The 16,890-nt window shown below is 37.9% G+C and overlaps 1 protein-coding gene across 1 annotated transcript in view; it reads right to left on the bottom strand.

Annotated features, from left to right (window-relative positions):
- LOC122804857 (solute carrier family 15 member 2-like) overlaps window positions 1-16,890 on the bottom strand; it is a 1,359,362-nt gene that overhangs the window by 411,304 nt on the left and 931,168 nt on the right. Inside the window, exon 12 of the mRNA XM_044075020.1 lies at window positions 4,052-4,084. Within this exon, the coding sequence (XP_043930955.1) occupies window positions 4,052-4,084 (33 nt within the window). The remainder of the gene's footprint in view (window positions 1-4,051; window positions 4,085-16,890) is intronic.

Here is a 16,890-nt window from a genome sequence, read left to right as displayed (position 1 = left end):
TCCTTCCCTCTCCTCTCCTTCCCTTTCCTTCCCTTCCCTTTCCTCTCCTCTCCTTCCCTTTCCTTCCCTTCCCTCTCCTCTCCTTCCCTTTCCTTCCCTTCCCTTTCCTCTCCTCTCCTTCCCTTCCCTCTCCTCACCTCCCCTTTCTTTATTTCTGCTAGGACCCAGTACATGCCTGCCTAATCTATTTACTAATCTTTTTTTGTGGTGGCATATGATATATATTATTAAAGTATGAGTATCCCAGGTACTCCAGTCCTTAGGGTTTAATGTCCTGTTACCTTTTCAAAGAACTCAGTTTTCTGTGCATAGTTATAAATCTGCTGTGAGTCATATTTACTGGCTTTACCACATACATAGTTGTACATACATAAATACATATACAGATGTTTTATTGAAATAACAATGTATACTGTTGCACTGCATGTATATTACTGTTTAATTGGATGTACTCTGTCTACCTGCATGACATTGTTTGATATATGTTTTGTACCAAGTGTGGTACTAAGGATGTGAATGAAAAGGGTTAAAGGACCAGTTTACCAATCCAGTTATTAAATGGGAATGAATGAATGAATGAATGAATGAATGAATGAATGAATAAATAAACAAATAAATATATAAAATTAATTAATTAATTAATTAATTTATGCTGCCTTAGATTCTACAACCCATGGGATTATAGATACTTTAACATTCCCCAGCAACAGGGAATCCGTAAGTTTTCTACATATTATATCAGACTAACATGTCTGTAACTTCCAGCCTTTATCTTGCATCCACTCCTCCACATTGGAATCACATTTCCACTATTCAGCCATAACAAACCTTACTTTTTCCTCATAATTCATTAAAACTTAGTGTTATCATGACTTCTCTCACAACTCTAGTTATTATAATATGACTCTCGTCAGGACACATAATTTTGATTACCTTTATTTTTCTTAGTACTTTCTCAGCCCTCTTCTTTGTGAAAGCAACGGGATCACTCCCCCCAGCAAACAAAACTATTGTCTTTTATAATATTGGTAATTATCCTCCATGAATATAGAGTAAGCCACGGTGGTATGACAGTAGCGTTGTTACCTCACAGCAAGAGGTTCTCCCCTTTGATTCTCGGCTTGGCTTGGGAGTGCCTTCTGTGTGGAGTCTGCATGTCCTCCCCGCAGCTGGGTAGCATTAGAAAGACATGCGTGCGTAAATGGGCGTGCCTTAGTTGAAGGTTGGGCGTCGAGCTAGCACCTCGGCATTTCGTAAAAAATCTACTGCCAATCATTAGCGGACCGGAGTCATTAGTGGACCGGAGTTCCGCTGTGGGGACCCCTTACCGGGAAAAGCTGAAAGACCAACAACAACATCTGCCATGAATATAGAATAAATACTCATTTAGTAACTCTACTTTTCTGCTAACTTTTTATACTGAAATCCTACCACTGTCTTCAGCTTCACTATCCCTTCTCCATAGCATTTTTTTGCCCCCTATAAAAGGTTCAGCCACTCCTCAATGATACATCTACCATTTCCTCTAAGATAAAATAGAGAAAGAGGGAGAACAGATAAGTGAGAAAGGAAAACATGTGGATACTGTAAAGGGAATAAAGAGAATTAAGAAGCCTCATGCAGAAGTGGTTTATCATGAGCTGCAACAAAATGCCTGATGTAGTGGTACAGTAAATGTTTACAGAAGGAATGGAATCAAGAATGCCTGGGATAAGTGACAGCATAAAACAGCAGCAGGGAGACTGTAGCTGCTTGGAGGCTACTGGTAACTGTCAACCAGACTAGACCAGATACTCAACAGGTCTTCTTGGATCTATTAGAACTTAACTGCAGGCTGTTTAACTACATTCAGTATCCACTGCAATATTTGAAGGTAGCAGGTTAGTGAAAAACCCAATATTACATCACAGTTTTCTTGCGGGAGGGCTATGTCCTCCCTACTATTCACAATTTGTGGGCTCTGACCCCTCCCCTTGATAGTTAAATATACTACTCTAAGGTCATGACACCCCTGAAAAAAGTGACAAAATACTGGGAGTACAGCCGTATATAACTGTCTGCAAAAACATACGTAAACAGTTCATAGATTCATACATAAATACTAGTCAGTTTGCAGACCATTACAAGTCTACCCAATAATCTTTATTCAAAACAGTGCAGTGGTGCAGCGGAAAAGTTGTTGCCTCGCAGCAAGAGGTTCTCAGGTTTGATTCTCGGCTGGAGTGCCTTCTGTGCAGAGTCTATATATCCTCCCTGTGTTTGTGTGGGTTTTCTCTGGGTACTCCAGTTTCCACCCACGTTACCAAGAGCGTTTCTCCCCAGGCCACCACTGAAAATTGGCTTTGTTCCAAGTCAGACTTTCCCAGTAAACAATAAAAAGTTCTCTATAACTTCTTTGTAGTCTTTCACTATCCCACTGCAGTCAAATGGTTTGTGGATTTTTAATCTGTGGGATGCTGCATGCAGGCAACAGTCTGCACTAAGTTCTAGTACAGCTGTGTTTTTTTAAACTTTCATTATAGGTCAGGGTAGTGATGCCTTTTCAGCACTCTGTAGCACACTAGACAAATAATGTTTGTAGAAACTATACTTTCATGTGGAAAGAATATGCCTGGAACATCTTCAGTTTTAAAGATCTTTGCACAGATTTTACAGATTCCCATATCTCTAGTAACTTGTTTTCTACATTATGTCCTTAAGTGAGGTACAAATACAACCCAGTGTTCTGGTGCTTGCAGTCTTACAAAGTACAGCACAAAGGAAGCCTTCTACATGTTCTGTAGTCTGGTAGTGAAACAGAAATAACTGCCAGTTTCACCTTGTTGTAAACATTAGCCACAGTCTTCAGTAATACGCAGCACAACAATTTGTATTGAAGATTGATGCTACAGTATTTTACATTAGACTGTTCTTCCACCCATTAAAGACAGAGAATAAAATGAAACAATTATTCTTAGTTTTTTTCTCAAATATTTTATTCATTTTCTGCATCTACAATAGACATTATGCAAAGAGACCATTTCAGTGTCCTTTAAATCTTTACAAAAGTATATTCCTTCAACAAAATGTAAAAATTGGCACCCAAACTTACACACTAAGATTGACACATTTCCATTAGTATAACTGTTTTTTTAAAAACACTATCTCGAAAGGGTTTAACATTTAACAGACAGCTTTAAAATAAGCAAAAAGAGATCTCCGCTGCCGTATTTTTTAGCTGTCTCGTTATGTTAAACCCATTTTTAAATAAGTAAGACAGTGTTTTAAAGAAAGAGAGCAAGATCTCCCTTTTTTTTTTTTATGTTTCGCCATGTTAAAATATAGCGAGATATTATACACCTTATATAAAATATGCAGACTATTAGGAACATTAATCATTGATTCACCAACCGATTATTTTAAACCTCTCATTTATTTGCGTACTCAGTTGCACCTGCTAATCATGTTGGCTAACTGATTCCACAGCTATGTACTATTTGTGGTAGCAGAAAAAGACAGTTCCCCCCTGAATTACCCCGGGCACAATACAACCCTCTTACTGGAACTACAGGCTGTTACTGTCTGTTCCTGGTCAGGCAGTAACCTACCTTGTGCTTTTGCTCCAAACTGGGTACTCTTAGTTAATTTACAAATGCAGTTCAGGGGCTTTATGGTCACAATTTATCACAGTCTCTGTTTAGCTCCCTTCATTTCCAAGTAGAAAACATCATAGTTTATGCAAACATTGTACTTTGTTTCCTCAAAGGCATACCTCTCAACTTTTTTTGCTCAAGAATTTTGGACCAGGCCAAAAATAATGGTGGGACAAAGGCCTAAAGTCAGGCACATTTTTAAATACTAAAACTGTATCAGAAGAGGAGCAAACTGCTGACTTTGATAAAAAGTAGTTCAAAATAAAACAGCACAAAATCTAGCTAGTTAAAACACTTTAAATATTTACTGAGTGAACAAACAGACATAAAATACATAAATGGGTGAATATGTAATGAACAAATGATGAACTGTATCTCAGCACACATGCAAGCAAATTATTTAGAATAGAAAGAAATACCTGTACATGATCAGGCTGAATTGAAAATGCACCCTGTAATGAAATAATAAAACAAGTGAATATCCTTTTCACACTATAGACTACAATACTATCACATTCAGGACATTAGCAGTTTGCACATATTATTTTTTTATTAACTTTATGTTTTAGGTTTTACTTTTTGTAATGATCTTGTTGTCCTACCTGTACCATCATACCAGTGAAATCAGAGTAGTGTTCTAATTTACTTTCTCACATTAGAATACATATAGTTGTTCTTCAGACTATTTTCTTTGCTACAATACCAAAAACACAAAGCAGCTATTTAAATGGGGGCTGCCCTATTTAAAAGACAACTATGACAAAATATTTAATAAAAGTTATTAGCTTATATTTACTTTCTGTACAGCACTAAGGCCCCAGTGCATCATTCTAACAGGTTGATATTTTAATGTAGATTGATCTACCCCCCCCCCCCCCCAACACACACATGGAAAGGTATGTGGAGCCAGTCTGATGTGGATGTTCTTCATATGGATCACTGCTGCAATAGCCTTAGCTAGATGGGTTATATCCTGCCATGAATTAAACAAATGGCCAGCTTCCAAAGCTTCAGGGCACCTTCCATGCATCCAAACTGTCAAGCAGCTCCAGGAGAAATGAGTAAAAGCCAAGTTTTGGCACAAAGCCCTACAGAGCTTTCCTGCTGCCAAAAAGTATGCTTCTCTGAGGCTTTTGAGGATCGATAGTCAGCTTGTGCTTTCCTTTGCTGTGCAGATAAGTTCCCTTTGGGGAAAACCTTCCATTTTCTAATATTTAATGATGTTTTATTACTTTCCTCTTCAAGATAGTTACTTTAAAGTTAGGAGTGATGTGTTTTAATTGGCTGTATCGAGACTGTAGCATACTTTTAAACAGAGCACACATTTCTCTGCCAGTTTAAAAGTGGTGTAAACTAACAGATAACATATTTTCTGTAGAGAAATTGCATTTATTTTTCTGTTGTGGGGCTGCCATAGTGTTTAAAAGTGCATCTTACTGTGTTTTTATGTCAAAAAGTAGTTTTGTGGACTGGTAGATTTACCAATATTTGTCGATCGGCTTCCCCAGAAAAAAAGATGCCCTTTTTGGCTCGACCAATTAACAGATCCGATCCTTCTTCTAGCCACAAAAAGAAAAAAAATTAAGCTAACAGCTTTTGGCACAACAACAGGCTGTCAATTTGCCGAGGCCACTAGTGGGTGACTCTACTGTGGCCATCTCTTGTACCTCAGTCCACTCATATTTTACCCCTGATCCCTCTGGTGTTCCACCTACAGCCATTATGGACTGGGGGCTAGAAATATCCTCTGCAACTGTTGGAGTCCCCTCAGTGGGCAAGAGAGAACCACTGTAAGGAGGGAACATGGAAGGTTTCCTTGTGTCTCAGAATGTTGTGCCCATCCCTGGAGAACCAGCTACTGCCATTAGTAACATGGTTGGCCCCATTTTTCCTGTCAAAAATAAACAGAAAACCAAGCATGTATCTACTCCTCCTCAATTTTCTATGGATAGGAGTAGTTTGGTGGGACTGTCTCAGGGTTTAATTCAGGCCATTGATTCTTCCTGTAGAGTACTTTCTGGTAAAAGAAAGAAGGATGCCTCTTTTCCTGAAGAGATTCAAGATTTTGAATCTCAGCATAAAGATACAGGGAAAGATTCAGAGTCTTGTCCTCTGATTTTTGATTTAGACTCAGAAGAGAGCTCAGTTTCTGATTCTCCCAGGGGGAGAATCTCTTTTTCAGAGATTATTATTGCTAGAATATCCCAGTGCTTCAGTGGGAGAACACTGAGGGTTCTCATTCCCTCAGAAAATACTATGAGTTGCTACAGAAGGATTTTCCAGAACCTGCAGCCGTTCTTTTTGTCCTGTCTGCTTTACAGGATGTATGTCTTACAATCTGCAATTTTCCTGACAGCCAGCTGTCCCTAAAAGGCAGACAGGATGTATAAAGTTCCTTAGGCTTTTAATTTTTTATACACTATTCCCAAACCTGGTCCAGCAGCTATAGCCTTAGATGACTCCACTACTGCCAAGTACTTAGTTAATTCCAATCCTACTCTTTCTAATAAGAATAGGAAAAAAGTGTATACTTCTGCAACTTTGATTTTTCTGAATTTTAAATTGTCAGGCTCATATGTTAAATTTTGTTCTGACATATTGTGCAAGTATGAGGAATTTTGTCTACAGTTTGTTCTTGTGAAGAAATAAATGTATTTAGTCTGTTGCAGTGTGTCTGTATGAATCTGTTGATTCTTCTTCCAGGGCTATGGCCACTGGTAGCGTCTTAAGGAGGTTTTCTTGGCTACATTCTCAGAACTTCCCAGATGATGTAAAAATGCAATTTTAAATTCTCACATGAATAGAAATTTCGTGTTTGGCCCTTCTGCTGCAGAGGTGATTAAAATGTGTGATGAAAGGGGCAAGCTGATCCAGGGAATCTCTAAGATTTTTTAACAGTCTCAACAGAAATTAGGTAAACAGATTTTTAAGAAGAAGTGGCAAAGGAGTTCCAAAGAGTAGTCTCAAACCTCTCAACACCAAGGGCAGTCCAACAAGTCTGAATGACTATTCAAGAAACCTTTGACCCCCTCCCACCCTGGCCCCTTTTCTCTTTCAGAAAGTCTGAAACTCCATTCTTCTCTTTGGCAACAGACTATTTCAGACAAATGGGTTCTGAAAATCGATTCAGATGGCAGTGGGAGAAAATACCTCCTTTCCAGGGTGTCATTCTTCATTCTGCAGATCAGACCCTTGTTTCCACCTGCTCTTCATCACATGCTGTCCCAATGAATGAAAGAACCATTTCCCTCTTTACAGGTGGGGAAGGAGTTTTATTCAAGGATGTTCCTAGTGCCAAAGAAAGAAAATGCTTGGAAACCAGTTCTGGATCTTTCCTTCTTTAACCTGTTACTGATAGCGCCCAAATAAAAAAAATGATGTCACTTCACAACCTGTTACCTCTGCTTCCTCTTTTAAGTTTCCTGGTAACACTAGACTTAAACAATGCTTATTATTGCATCCCTATTCATCCAGACTTCAGGAATTTCTTAAAGGGGCACTAGCTCTTTTGAAATCAAGATCTTTACTTCAGACCGAGAACTAAACATTGCCAGCCCATTTGTCAGTTACCTCCCACTATGTCATGCCATGTCACTGTCGGTCCCTGCCCATGTAAATCACCTGGTTCCCTGTCCTGTTCTTATTTTGTTCCCCCGCAAAAACAAAAAGAACAATACACCTGTTCCTTCTGATTTTTCTGTCCCTCCTCGATCTATCTATCTTTCCCTTCTTTTTCACAAACGTTCTAGTGTTCTTTTAACAAAATTGCTGGGGGTAGTTGATTGATTGTGGCAGGTATTATACCCTGTGTGATTCCCTGCACTAACATTCACCAAGTTAAGGTTAACAGGAATAAATGAATGAAGAAATAAATACATACAGAAAAAAAAGACAGAAAAAGAAAAAAAAAAACTCTTCTGCTTTGAAACTGTACAATACCCTTTATATTTCAGCCGTTACCACAATTGTGTTATTGGCATTTGTGCCGCGTTACCGTTACTGAACAACTGATGCCTGCCGATCTTATTTCTTAATGCAGTCCAATTGCAACCTGGAAATCCACCACCTTCACATTGAAGGGACTGAAATTTTAAAGAGGTGATTAAAACCTGTGATGAAAGGGGCAAGCTGATCCAGGGAATCAAGAGCCATTATTGTAAGAGGTGAGGTTTGCTTTCAACTTCCTAAAAGATATGTCTCAGTTGAGAATGAAAAGCTGGAGGAGAGCTAAGGGCACTCTTTTTATATTATTATTATTTTTTGTTATTTTTTTAAAAATATGCTAAGTGGGTTTTATGACAAGGGAAACAATCCTGACTAGAGTGCTGTAGGTAACAGCCATATTTTGCTATGTGCATACTAGTTCATTTTTGAGAGAGTCATTTGTAAAACATCATTTAACCTGCAGGATATTATAGGTAATTGGAACTTTTATTTATTTATGAGAGACTGTCACATTGGGTTGAATCACTGATTTCATTTCCTGCACTGCTTGCATTTGTTCAGCAAGAAATGCATGTAAGTTATACACCTAGGTATGAATTATGTCTATAATACTTTTGCAGTAATGTTCTATCATTGTGAAATGTAAAATGTAATTCTTTGCAAGATTAATGTTATTTCTTTCTTTCTCTATTTTGCAAGTTTCCTATTTTACTTGTGGTGTAACCAGGCACATATGTACACTTGAGTGAAATGTTTAACCATTTGGGGGCTTATTTTTGTTTCTGTTCTGCATCTTGAAACTGAATGTATTAGAGTGGCTTGTTTTTTTTTTCACCCTGGCAGGTGGTAATTAGCTGGCTATTTAAGTGTGTCTTGCCTGCATCTGTCTGTGTGTCTGTTTTTGTACTTTGTTTAGTTTCTATCTAGTCTTGCCCTGTTTGAGGGTAATGGACACGAATGTGTTTAGTTGTATCTTCCTGATGAGGTTGCTAGCATGGATGTGCTGCAATGAACACTTACAGGTACATATTGGCATAATCTAAAGATGGTAGTATATATTTATATATAAGTTCCAGGTAGGCTATTTAAGTGGAATTGTCCCAGTGGTTCAAGGTGATATTTAACTTCCTCAGGATGGGCTGGCAATGGGTACGCAGAAATGACTAACAGCATTACATGCTGCTGACTACTATGACAGCAGCAGCAGCTAGTGATTTTAACCCTTCAGACAAATATCACAAATAAACAATAAAAAACACACTGTTTCAGTAATGAAAAACTTACTTAGAAAATGTTATTCACCCAGCTTAACAACCCAAACATTAATTTTACATCCTTAGCGTTAATGACATGTATCCTGCATACGTACTTTAAAACATTCAAATAGCCAACACAGAAAACAGAAACACAAATACTTTGTAATATATCAACATGCTGCATTCCAGTCATTATCGCTTTGCTGTGTAGAGTAATGCAATTGCAATGTTTCTATGTCTTTTTCCCCTTTCCTTTTTGGTAAATGGTAGACTAGAGTTTGAAATCTTTGGTGCTTCAGTTTTCTTGTATGATAACTTCCTTTTTGTGCTTATAAAGTATATTCTACTGAGAAATCTTTGTGCTTCTTGTCTTTTTTTCTGATTGCATGGTAAATTGTTACTGAAGTTATTGGAATGTATATAACAAAATACTCAGATAGTTCCACTCTGCTGGTATAAAATCATATTCTGAAGCCTGAACTTTGAGTGTGTTGTTTACTAAATATACAATATCAGTAAATTAAACTGCTGTAATACTTGGTAGCAGTCAGTAATGGTTGTTTAAGTGGGTAGAAACATTACCACAGTGTATGTGACAGAAGGGAGGGTAAAACGCAACAAGATACTCCCACACAAAAGGTGAATCACAATCTTAAATATTGCTGGTCCATGATACGAACACTTAGGTCTTAGGGTTTCTGATATGCTCTTTATATTAAACAGAGCAAGTCGGAGCCAGCCAATCAAATTTAATCATAGAAAACTGAGAGGCTGGCACCTTTCTTATGTTTGTGTAATTTCTATATGGAACTTCTCACATGTACTGTTCATATATTAGTGCAAATTTAACTGCACTCTGAGTAAATCTGTAGATGACGCAAGGGGATATAATATGTCCTTCATCTCTGTAGCACCATCTCACATCTGTTTCACAGATTCTTTTGATCTGTTTTTCTTTAGTACTCTGTCTAAACAGGCTAACTGGGATTGATATATAGTACTATACTGGGACTAATGTCTAATGTTCTTTGGTGAAAGGATGTAACTCAGAAACAGAGTGCATACTTTGCATATAGGAGGTCCGGGTTCAGTCCCCAGCATTTCCACAGTAATTTCAGTGAGGTCCCTTGTGGTCTGGGTTAGAATTTGGTTCTGTCACTAGCACAACCTACATTCATTTCTTGGTCAGAGAATTTCAATGGATTTTACCTGGTAGATGCAAAGGATTAAGGGTGTGAGCTGCTGTTACTGTGGTATGGAGTTTGATTCCCTCATTTGCCTATTATGGGACTTATTCATATAAGCAACTGAATATATTTAAATTTGATACCAAAGAATACCTACAAAGTCAATGGGTCTGTCGCTGTATTTGCTCCCATTAGGCAAAGTTTAACCATAAAATTCTTGCAGATCTTGCTAACAAAAATAATAATAAAATTCAAAGTTTTTTTTTTCTTTTGAAGAATTTAGTCTACTGTTCTGTTTGTAAGCTGTATGTAATTTGACACTGTGTTCTTTTCAAATGTTTGTATTGTATTATTATTTCTTTTTTTTGTTACTACTGCTTATTACATAAAATTACTATGTAAATGTTTCTAGTATATTTAGTTGGAGCTTTTCTCCCCGGGCCTCTGCTGAAAAAGGGCTACTAAGCTCAGTCAGACTAACCCGGTCAACAAATGTAAAATAGAATAAAAAATAAAACAAATAAATACATATATAATAGGGTTAGGGAATAGGTTGGGTAAGAGGATAGATTGAGTGTGTGTGATTGTGAATGTTTAGGATTAGGTTATGGGATAAACTGTGTGTGTGTGTGTGTGTGTGTGTGTGTGTGTGTGTGTGTGTGTGTGTGTGTGTACGCATGCCCACATGTAAATGTGTGTTGAGAGTCCCAAATGTCTTCTGTAGTGGTAGTATTATTGGAACAGGGTTTTTTTTTTGCTTTAAGATGCAAATTAGAGTTGGGCAGGGTTATCATGTGTTACTAAAATGGCACAAGGAGACTTTGCTGGTTACAGTGGATCCAGTAATCCAAAAACACTTATACATCCATTAACCAAATAGCTCAGCTAATACTAGGACCATAGATATAAATCCACAACAAAAATAAATACACATGGTACAGATTTATAACAGTGTTTACCCACCTCTCCAGAATAAACAAACTTTCAACATTAAGCAGTGTGACATGCTTTCTGCCTTTAAAAGGCTAATTGGTTGGGTATTCATAAATTCTTCCCTGTAATGGCCTGGCCCTTCTTGAAAAGGGGGGAAAGGATTAATGGTGGGTACTGGCAAAGCTGCAATGTCCTTGCAGCTCAATTGATTTGCAACTCCTATCAGCCTATGGCATATGACTAAGTCACATCCTTGTATGGAAGCAGAGTTAGTGGGCATAACATGCTTAGGCCTGCTTTCCTGGTGACTCCTGGGTGACCTGCATAGAGTGACAGTATGTGGGAGCGAGAGGAGTATATGCTGTCTGTGCACTGAAGGCTGAGTTTTTTACAGTGTGTCAAGAAGTCTTGGACAAAAGGTATATGCGTGGTATGTTTATAGACAGCATGTGCACTGGTGAGTGCATTTCAAAACTATAACATGTTTCTTTGAGTACAACAAAAAAGATATATCAGTCAAAATGCTTTAATGTTCTTTTTGCTTTTGTGTTTCAGGTCATCTTGAGATGCCAGTTTCTGTAAGCTTCACCCAACTCATATATTTATAGGTTTTGGTTCTTGCAGGGGAAGCACGTTTCTCAACTCTCCTCTTGGGCAGCTGATATTTGTGGTTCCCCTGATTTTTACTGAAATTATTTTTTTCACATCTGTTCTAAGTGTTACAAGCCTATAAATAGGACTGTTACAACTGTATATGTAGCTTTATTATCTTTTTTTCTGAATATATCAATCTCCACTGAAAATTAAGTTTCTTAAAGTTTGTTACATTAACTAAAATATTGAGTATATACATAAAAAATAGTCACACAATTCTCAGTTTGTGGTAAGAGAAGCCTGACTCAATTGGTTTGCATATTAATTGCTCTAAAATTGCTACAGTCATCCTTGCTCTCTGTATATTGTTTTTGATCTTGAACATACTGGATTAAACAATGGGTGCCAGCAGAGGTGAAAATGGTCATGTCCAACGTGATGAGGTGCTAAGTGCATTGGTTTCTAGCTTGTTACTTGTTTAAATGCTGAGCTGTTTAAGATGTCTTATGCATTTCAATGTATGTGTTTATCTGAATGTGTTAACCAGTGTAATATATTTATGCATTCATTACAAAGTAGTAAAGTCGGATATTGTCTAGGTTCATCATGTGGAGAGACAAGGCTTGGCTTAATTGTTTGGGGGTGGGTATACAGTTGCATGAAATAATATGTGTGTTGCTTTGTACAGAATTCCACTCAGTTGTGGAACTCACAATCATAAGGGAAGGTTGGACAAGAGGTTAGTGCAGCCTTTTTTTATTAAATTACTACATTTTTTAAGAATATTACTTTTTGTGGTTGGTGACAGTGGGATTATAAATGACTGTCATGATTTGTTATAGGTGACTTGAATGTTGGAGTAAGTTTTGCAGATAATGGGTATATTCTGCTGTTTAAGCTCTTCTGTAGAGTCTGTACAAGTCATCTGGAGAAGCAATTAAATTTGTAGGAGATGGCTGCACGAAGAATTACTGGGACTTGTTTAGACTACAGACTTGGACATTACAGGTAAGTGAACATTTTTATGTTTGGGAGATTCTGATTTAAACTGTGTTACTGAAGGCATCTCTTGTGTTTGTATTCATTATTGGAGAAATTTAAGTAGACAGTAGGTATTTGATGTTCTTCTTGTTTCCATGTCACATGGTTTATATAGTGTAAAGTTTTGTATTATAGGTTTATTTTTTTACAGGTTGCTAGTTATCCTGCACTCTGAGTATACAGTAGTGTGTTTGTGTTAATGGAGGAGTGTTATTTGTGTGTCTGGATCACACTGTCAGTTCTCTGCCTTACCTTTTGGACTATACACTGCATCAAGAGTGGTCATAAAGTGTCACGCTCCACTTATACCTCATTGCTGGCTACAGGGTATCCACATTTTTTTCACATTTAGACAACTTCCTTATCTTTGCAGAGTCTTTTTTCAAAATGTCAGGAACTTCTCTCTTGGGTGAGAGTGATTTTGCACAAGCTGGGATTCCAAGAGAACATTCAAAAGTCTTTTGTGACTCAACTAGACACCTCAGTTCAAAGAGCTTTTCTACTACAGGGAAAATAGATCTTTATTGATATATATTTCCAATCAGACTCTGGTCACTGTGAGGTAATACCTCAAGATTTTGGGTCTCATGGTGTCTATGATTCTTATTATACCCCTGGCAAGACTCTACATGAGAACGATGCAGTGATATCTGAAATCTCTTTGGTCCTAGCATCGACACACTATCTTTTCAGATCCCAGTAATGGGGTTTGTCAGAAGAGATTTTTTTTATGGAGACAACAGATATACTTAAATTAAGGACTTCCCTTCTCCCTCCCTGCTCCAAAGCAGCCAGTCACCACAGATACTTTGGACATTTCTTGGGAAGCAGTTTCAAAAGGGATAAAAGTACAGGGGGTATGGGACACCTAGCACAGATGGAATCACATAAAATCAAGGAGATGCTAGCCCTTCTCAAGGCACTCAACTCTATGAACCATCTTTGGTCCCCAGGACTTCTTCAAGTGGTTACAGACAATACCGCAGTCATGTGGTACATCAACAAGCATGGAAGAACCAGGTCATACCCCTTGCTTGTTTGTATACCACATGCAAACAAGGGGGAGCCAGGGTGTACCCCCTTTGCAGACTAGCCATGCTAGCTTGGGATATAGGTTCACAGTACTGTCTCACTCTACAGGCATCCTACAATCTGTTACAGCAAAGTTGTGTGGCAGACATGCTGAGCAGGACCAGAGCAGACCCTCATGAATTGAAACTAGATCAGAGGATCTTCCAATATTTGATTCATCTGTGGGGAGTTCCTCAAGTAGACCTCTTTGCCTCCTCTCTGAACAATCAATTTCCCAAATTCTGTTCCAGGACTCCATGCAAGAAGGCCTGGAAGACAGATGCCTTTTCATTTCTTTGGACAGGAATGTTCTTGTGTGCCTTTCCACCCTTTCCACTAATATCCAAGGTACTTCTGAAGATTCAGAAGGAATCCACCAAGATCATTATGGTGATTCCCTTCTGGAACAGTCTACCAAGGTTCTTCCTTCTTTTGGAAATGGCCAAGGGCCATTACCACAGGCTTTCTCACAGAATGGATGTACTCATACAAGAACACAGGGGTGCTTGATACACCCCAACATCAATCATCTTCAATTGACTGCCTGAATGATAGGGTCTTAATTCCTTTTAGGTACCTGGTTTCTGAGGATGTGTAGCAGGTACAAATGAGGGCAAGAAAGCCTGGCTTAATAGGTATAAATTCATTTAACCCTTTCCCTTTTGTTGCCTGTAAAATGATCATCCATTTTATTTCAATGCATTCAGTACATGATCTGATGTCACCACATCTTAGACCAATTTTATAAATTTACAGGACCATAAATTTAAAACAATGATTACTTCCATCATGATTAACATGTTTAGAAAAAGCATTCTTCTGATCAGACCTATTAATACCTATTAATACTATACAAATTCTCACTAATACGGTCCCTCAAACATTGGTTGGTCTTACCAACATAGAAAGCTCTACAGCTCTCACAAGATGCCAGATAAACTAAATTGCACATACTGCAGTTAGCATAAACATTGATATCAAAAATACGCTCAGTATCTGGATGCACAAATTGGTCATCTGTTCTAATATATTGACACATATTGCAGTGATGACAGGGAAAGGTGCCAACCTTACATATACTAGGGCTGACCTGCTTTCTTATAAGTGGCTTATAACATAGCATCTTTTTGATAGATGGACGGTTCTTAAAGCAAAAGGAAGATGAATTACCTAATGTCTCCTTACATTTCTTGTCTGACATCAGTACTCGCCAGTGCTTCTTAACTATAGTGCAGATAGAACTAGTGTCATTTGAATAAGTAAGACACATCTGTAAAGGATGAGAGGACGAGTCACCACTTGTGCTGACATAATTAGAGGTGTTCTCAAAAAAATGGTCTAGTTCGAGTACTCTGAAAGAGATGGTATCATTTTGTGCCACTGTAATGCTAATATCACTGTAACCTCTTTCCAGAAAATTAGCGGTTAAATTGTAAAAAGATTCATACATGTCACTGTCTCTTGTATGGAGTCGTGCTGACCTAAAAAATTGTTCCTTTGAGGCATTATGCTTGATGTGTTCAGGGTGCATGCTTCACATGTTCATAGGTGAGTACTAGGGTAATGGCCCTGGAGTCAACACAAGCCTAGCCCAAGTACATACCCAGTTGTCCTGTTGCCGGGCGTTAGTTCCTTGTACTCCTATTGAGCAAGGCTGTTGAAATGATCCCTGGGGTGAATTTCCTGATAACCATCCATTCATCAAGGTTTTTCTTGAAGAGGGCCATTGAGATGCTTTGCCTGACATGAATGGGGAGTTTATTCCAGAGTATGGGTTGTCTCTGGGTTAGGAACCTGTCCCTCCAGCAGGTTCTGTCTATTGTGGTGATGAGGTTTAGGTCCTTGGATCATGTGGGATTGAGTCTTTTTCAGATGAAGCATGTCTAGTAACACTGGGTCTGACATGGCTTTGTATGCCAAGCAGAGATCGCCTCTAAGTAGGCGATATGAGGCGGAGTATAGCTGCATTTTTTTTAGTCTGTCTGTGTAGGGCATGTGTTTGAGCCCTAGGATCTTCTTTGTGAGGAATTTCTAGCATGTACAACATTATTAACTTTACAGGATTTACTATTTACTCTATGCCTTCTTCTGTCTTAATCACAGTGACATCCAGAAAACATATCTGTTCATATGAATGTTCAAAGGTAAAACGAAGAAAGTCACTGGTACCATTTAGATACTGTGCAAATTCATACAATGCTTCAAGCATATTGCCCCATACAAAAAAATACATCATCCACAAAACAGCCATAATATGGAATGAATCTAGAAAAGATGTTATTATCACAGAACACATATTGGAATTCCCATTCAGCCAAAACAATAATGGCATAGCTGTTAGCTCATACCATGCCCATGGCTACCCTTGTGCATTATAGAAAAAACTTATCAGTAAACACAAAGGTGCTATGTTCTAGAATGATTTCTAGAATAGTACAAATTAAATATATCTTATCATTAGTATATTCAGAATAATGACTCAAAAAGAGTCTAACATAATCAATACCTATTGTGTTGGGAATACATGTAAAAAGTGAGGTCACATCCATCGTTACTAATATAGCACCTTCCACATACTGCATACTACACCATTCACACAGTTTGCTAAGAAATTGCTAAGTATCTCTCAATATAGTAGCAACCTTATCAGGGAAAGGGTGCAGCTGTTTCTCAGCGTATATAGACAGAGACTCCATAGCCCATCCCTTGCCTGATACTATGGGTCACATTAGTGGATCAATGGAGTTTTTGTGAATTTTCAGAAGTCCATAAATTTGAGGTATAACTGCATTTACAAGATGACATGATTTGCTAAGTATACATTTTAAAATGATCATTGTGGAATTTACAGTGATGGAATTATTAAGGCCTATTTGCAAAAAGGTTATGAAAAAATATGGCATTTTCCATGTTTAAATTACTGATGCAAAAACAGAGTGTGATACTGTCATGCAGGGGTGGTGTATTCAAGCAGTGAGTATTAGTTACAAAATTGCATCAAAATGTGGATAAACGAATACAATCAGAGACATAAATGCTTTTTTGGTAACCCAGTTATGACTATTACTTCTGTTTTCATAACTGCATTAATTTCATAAAAGCTGTGTGACCTAAGGTCAACAAATGGTGCCATCTTATACAAAACATGAAGTCACACAGTATTACCACTGATACTTGCCGTCTAACACAAATGGTTTTATAGATTAATATTGTTTTGAAATATTGTGAAAA

Source organism: Protopterus annectens, chromosome 6.part0 (assembly GCF_019279795.1).
Source record: "Protopterus annectens isolate FY-2018-M chromosome 6.part0, PAN1.0, whole genome shotgun sequence".
Classification (NCBI taxonomy): domain Eukaryota; kingdom Metazoa; phylum Chordata; order Ceratodontiformes; family Protopteridae; genus Protopterus; species Protopterus annectens.
Note: the sequence above shows the minus strand (reverse complement) of the source record. Positions and strands in the feature narration are given on the sequence as shown.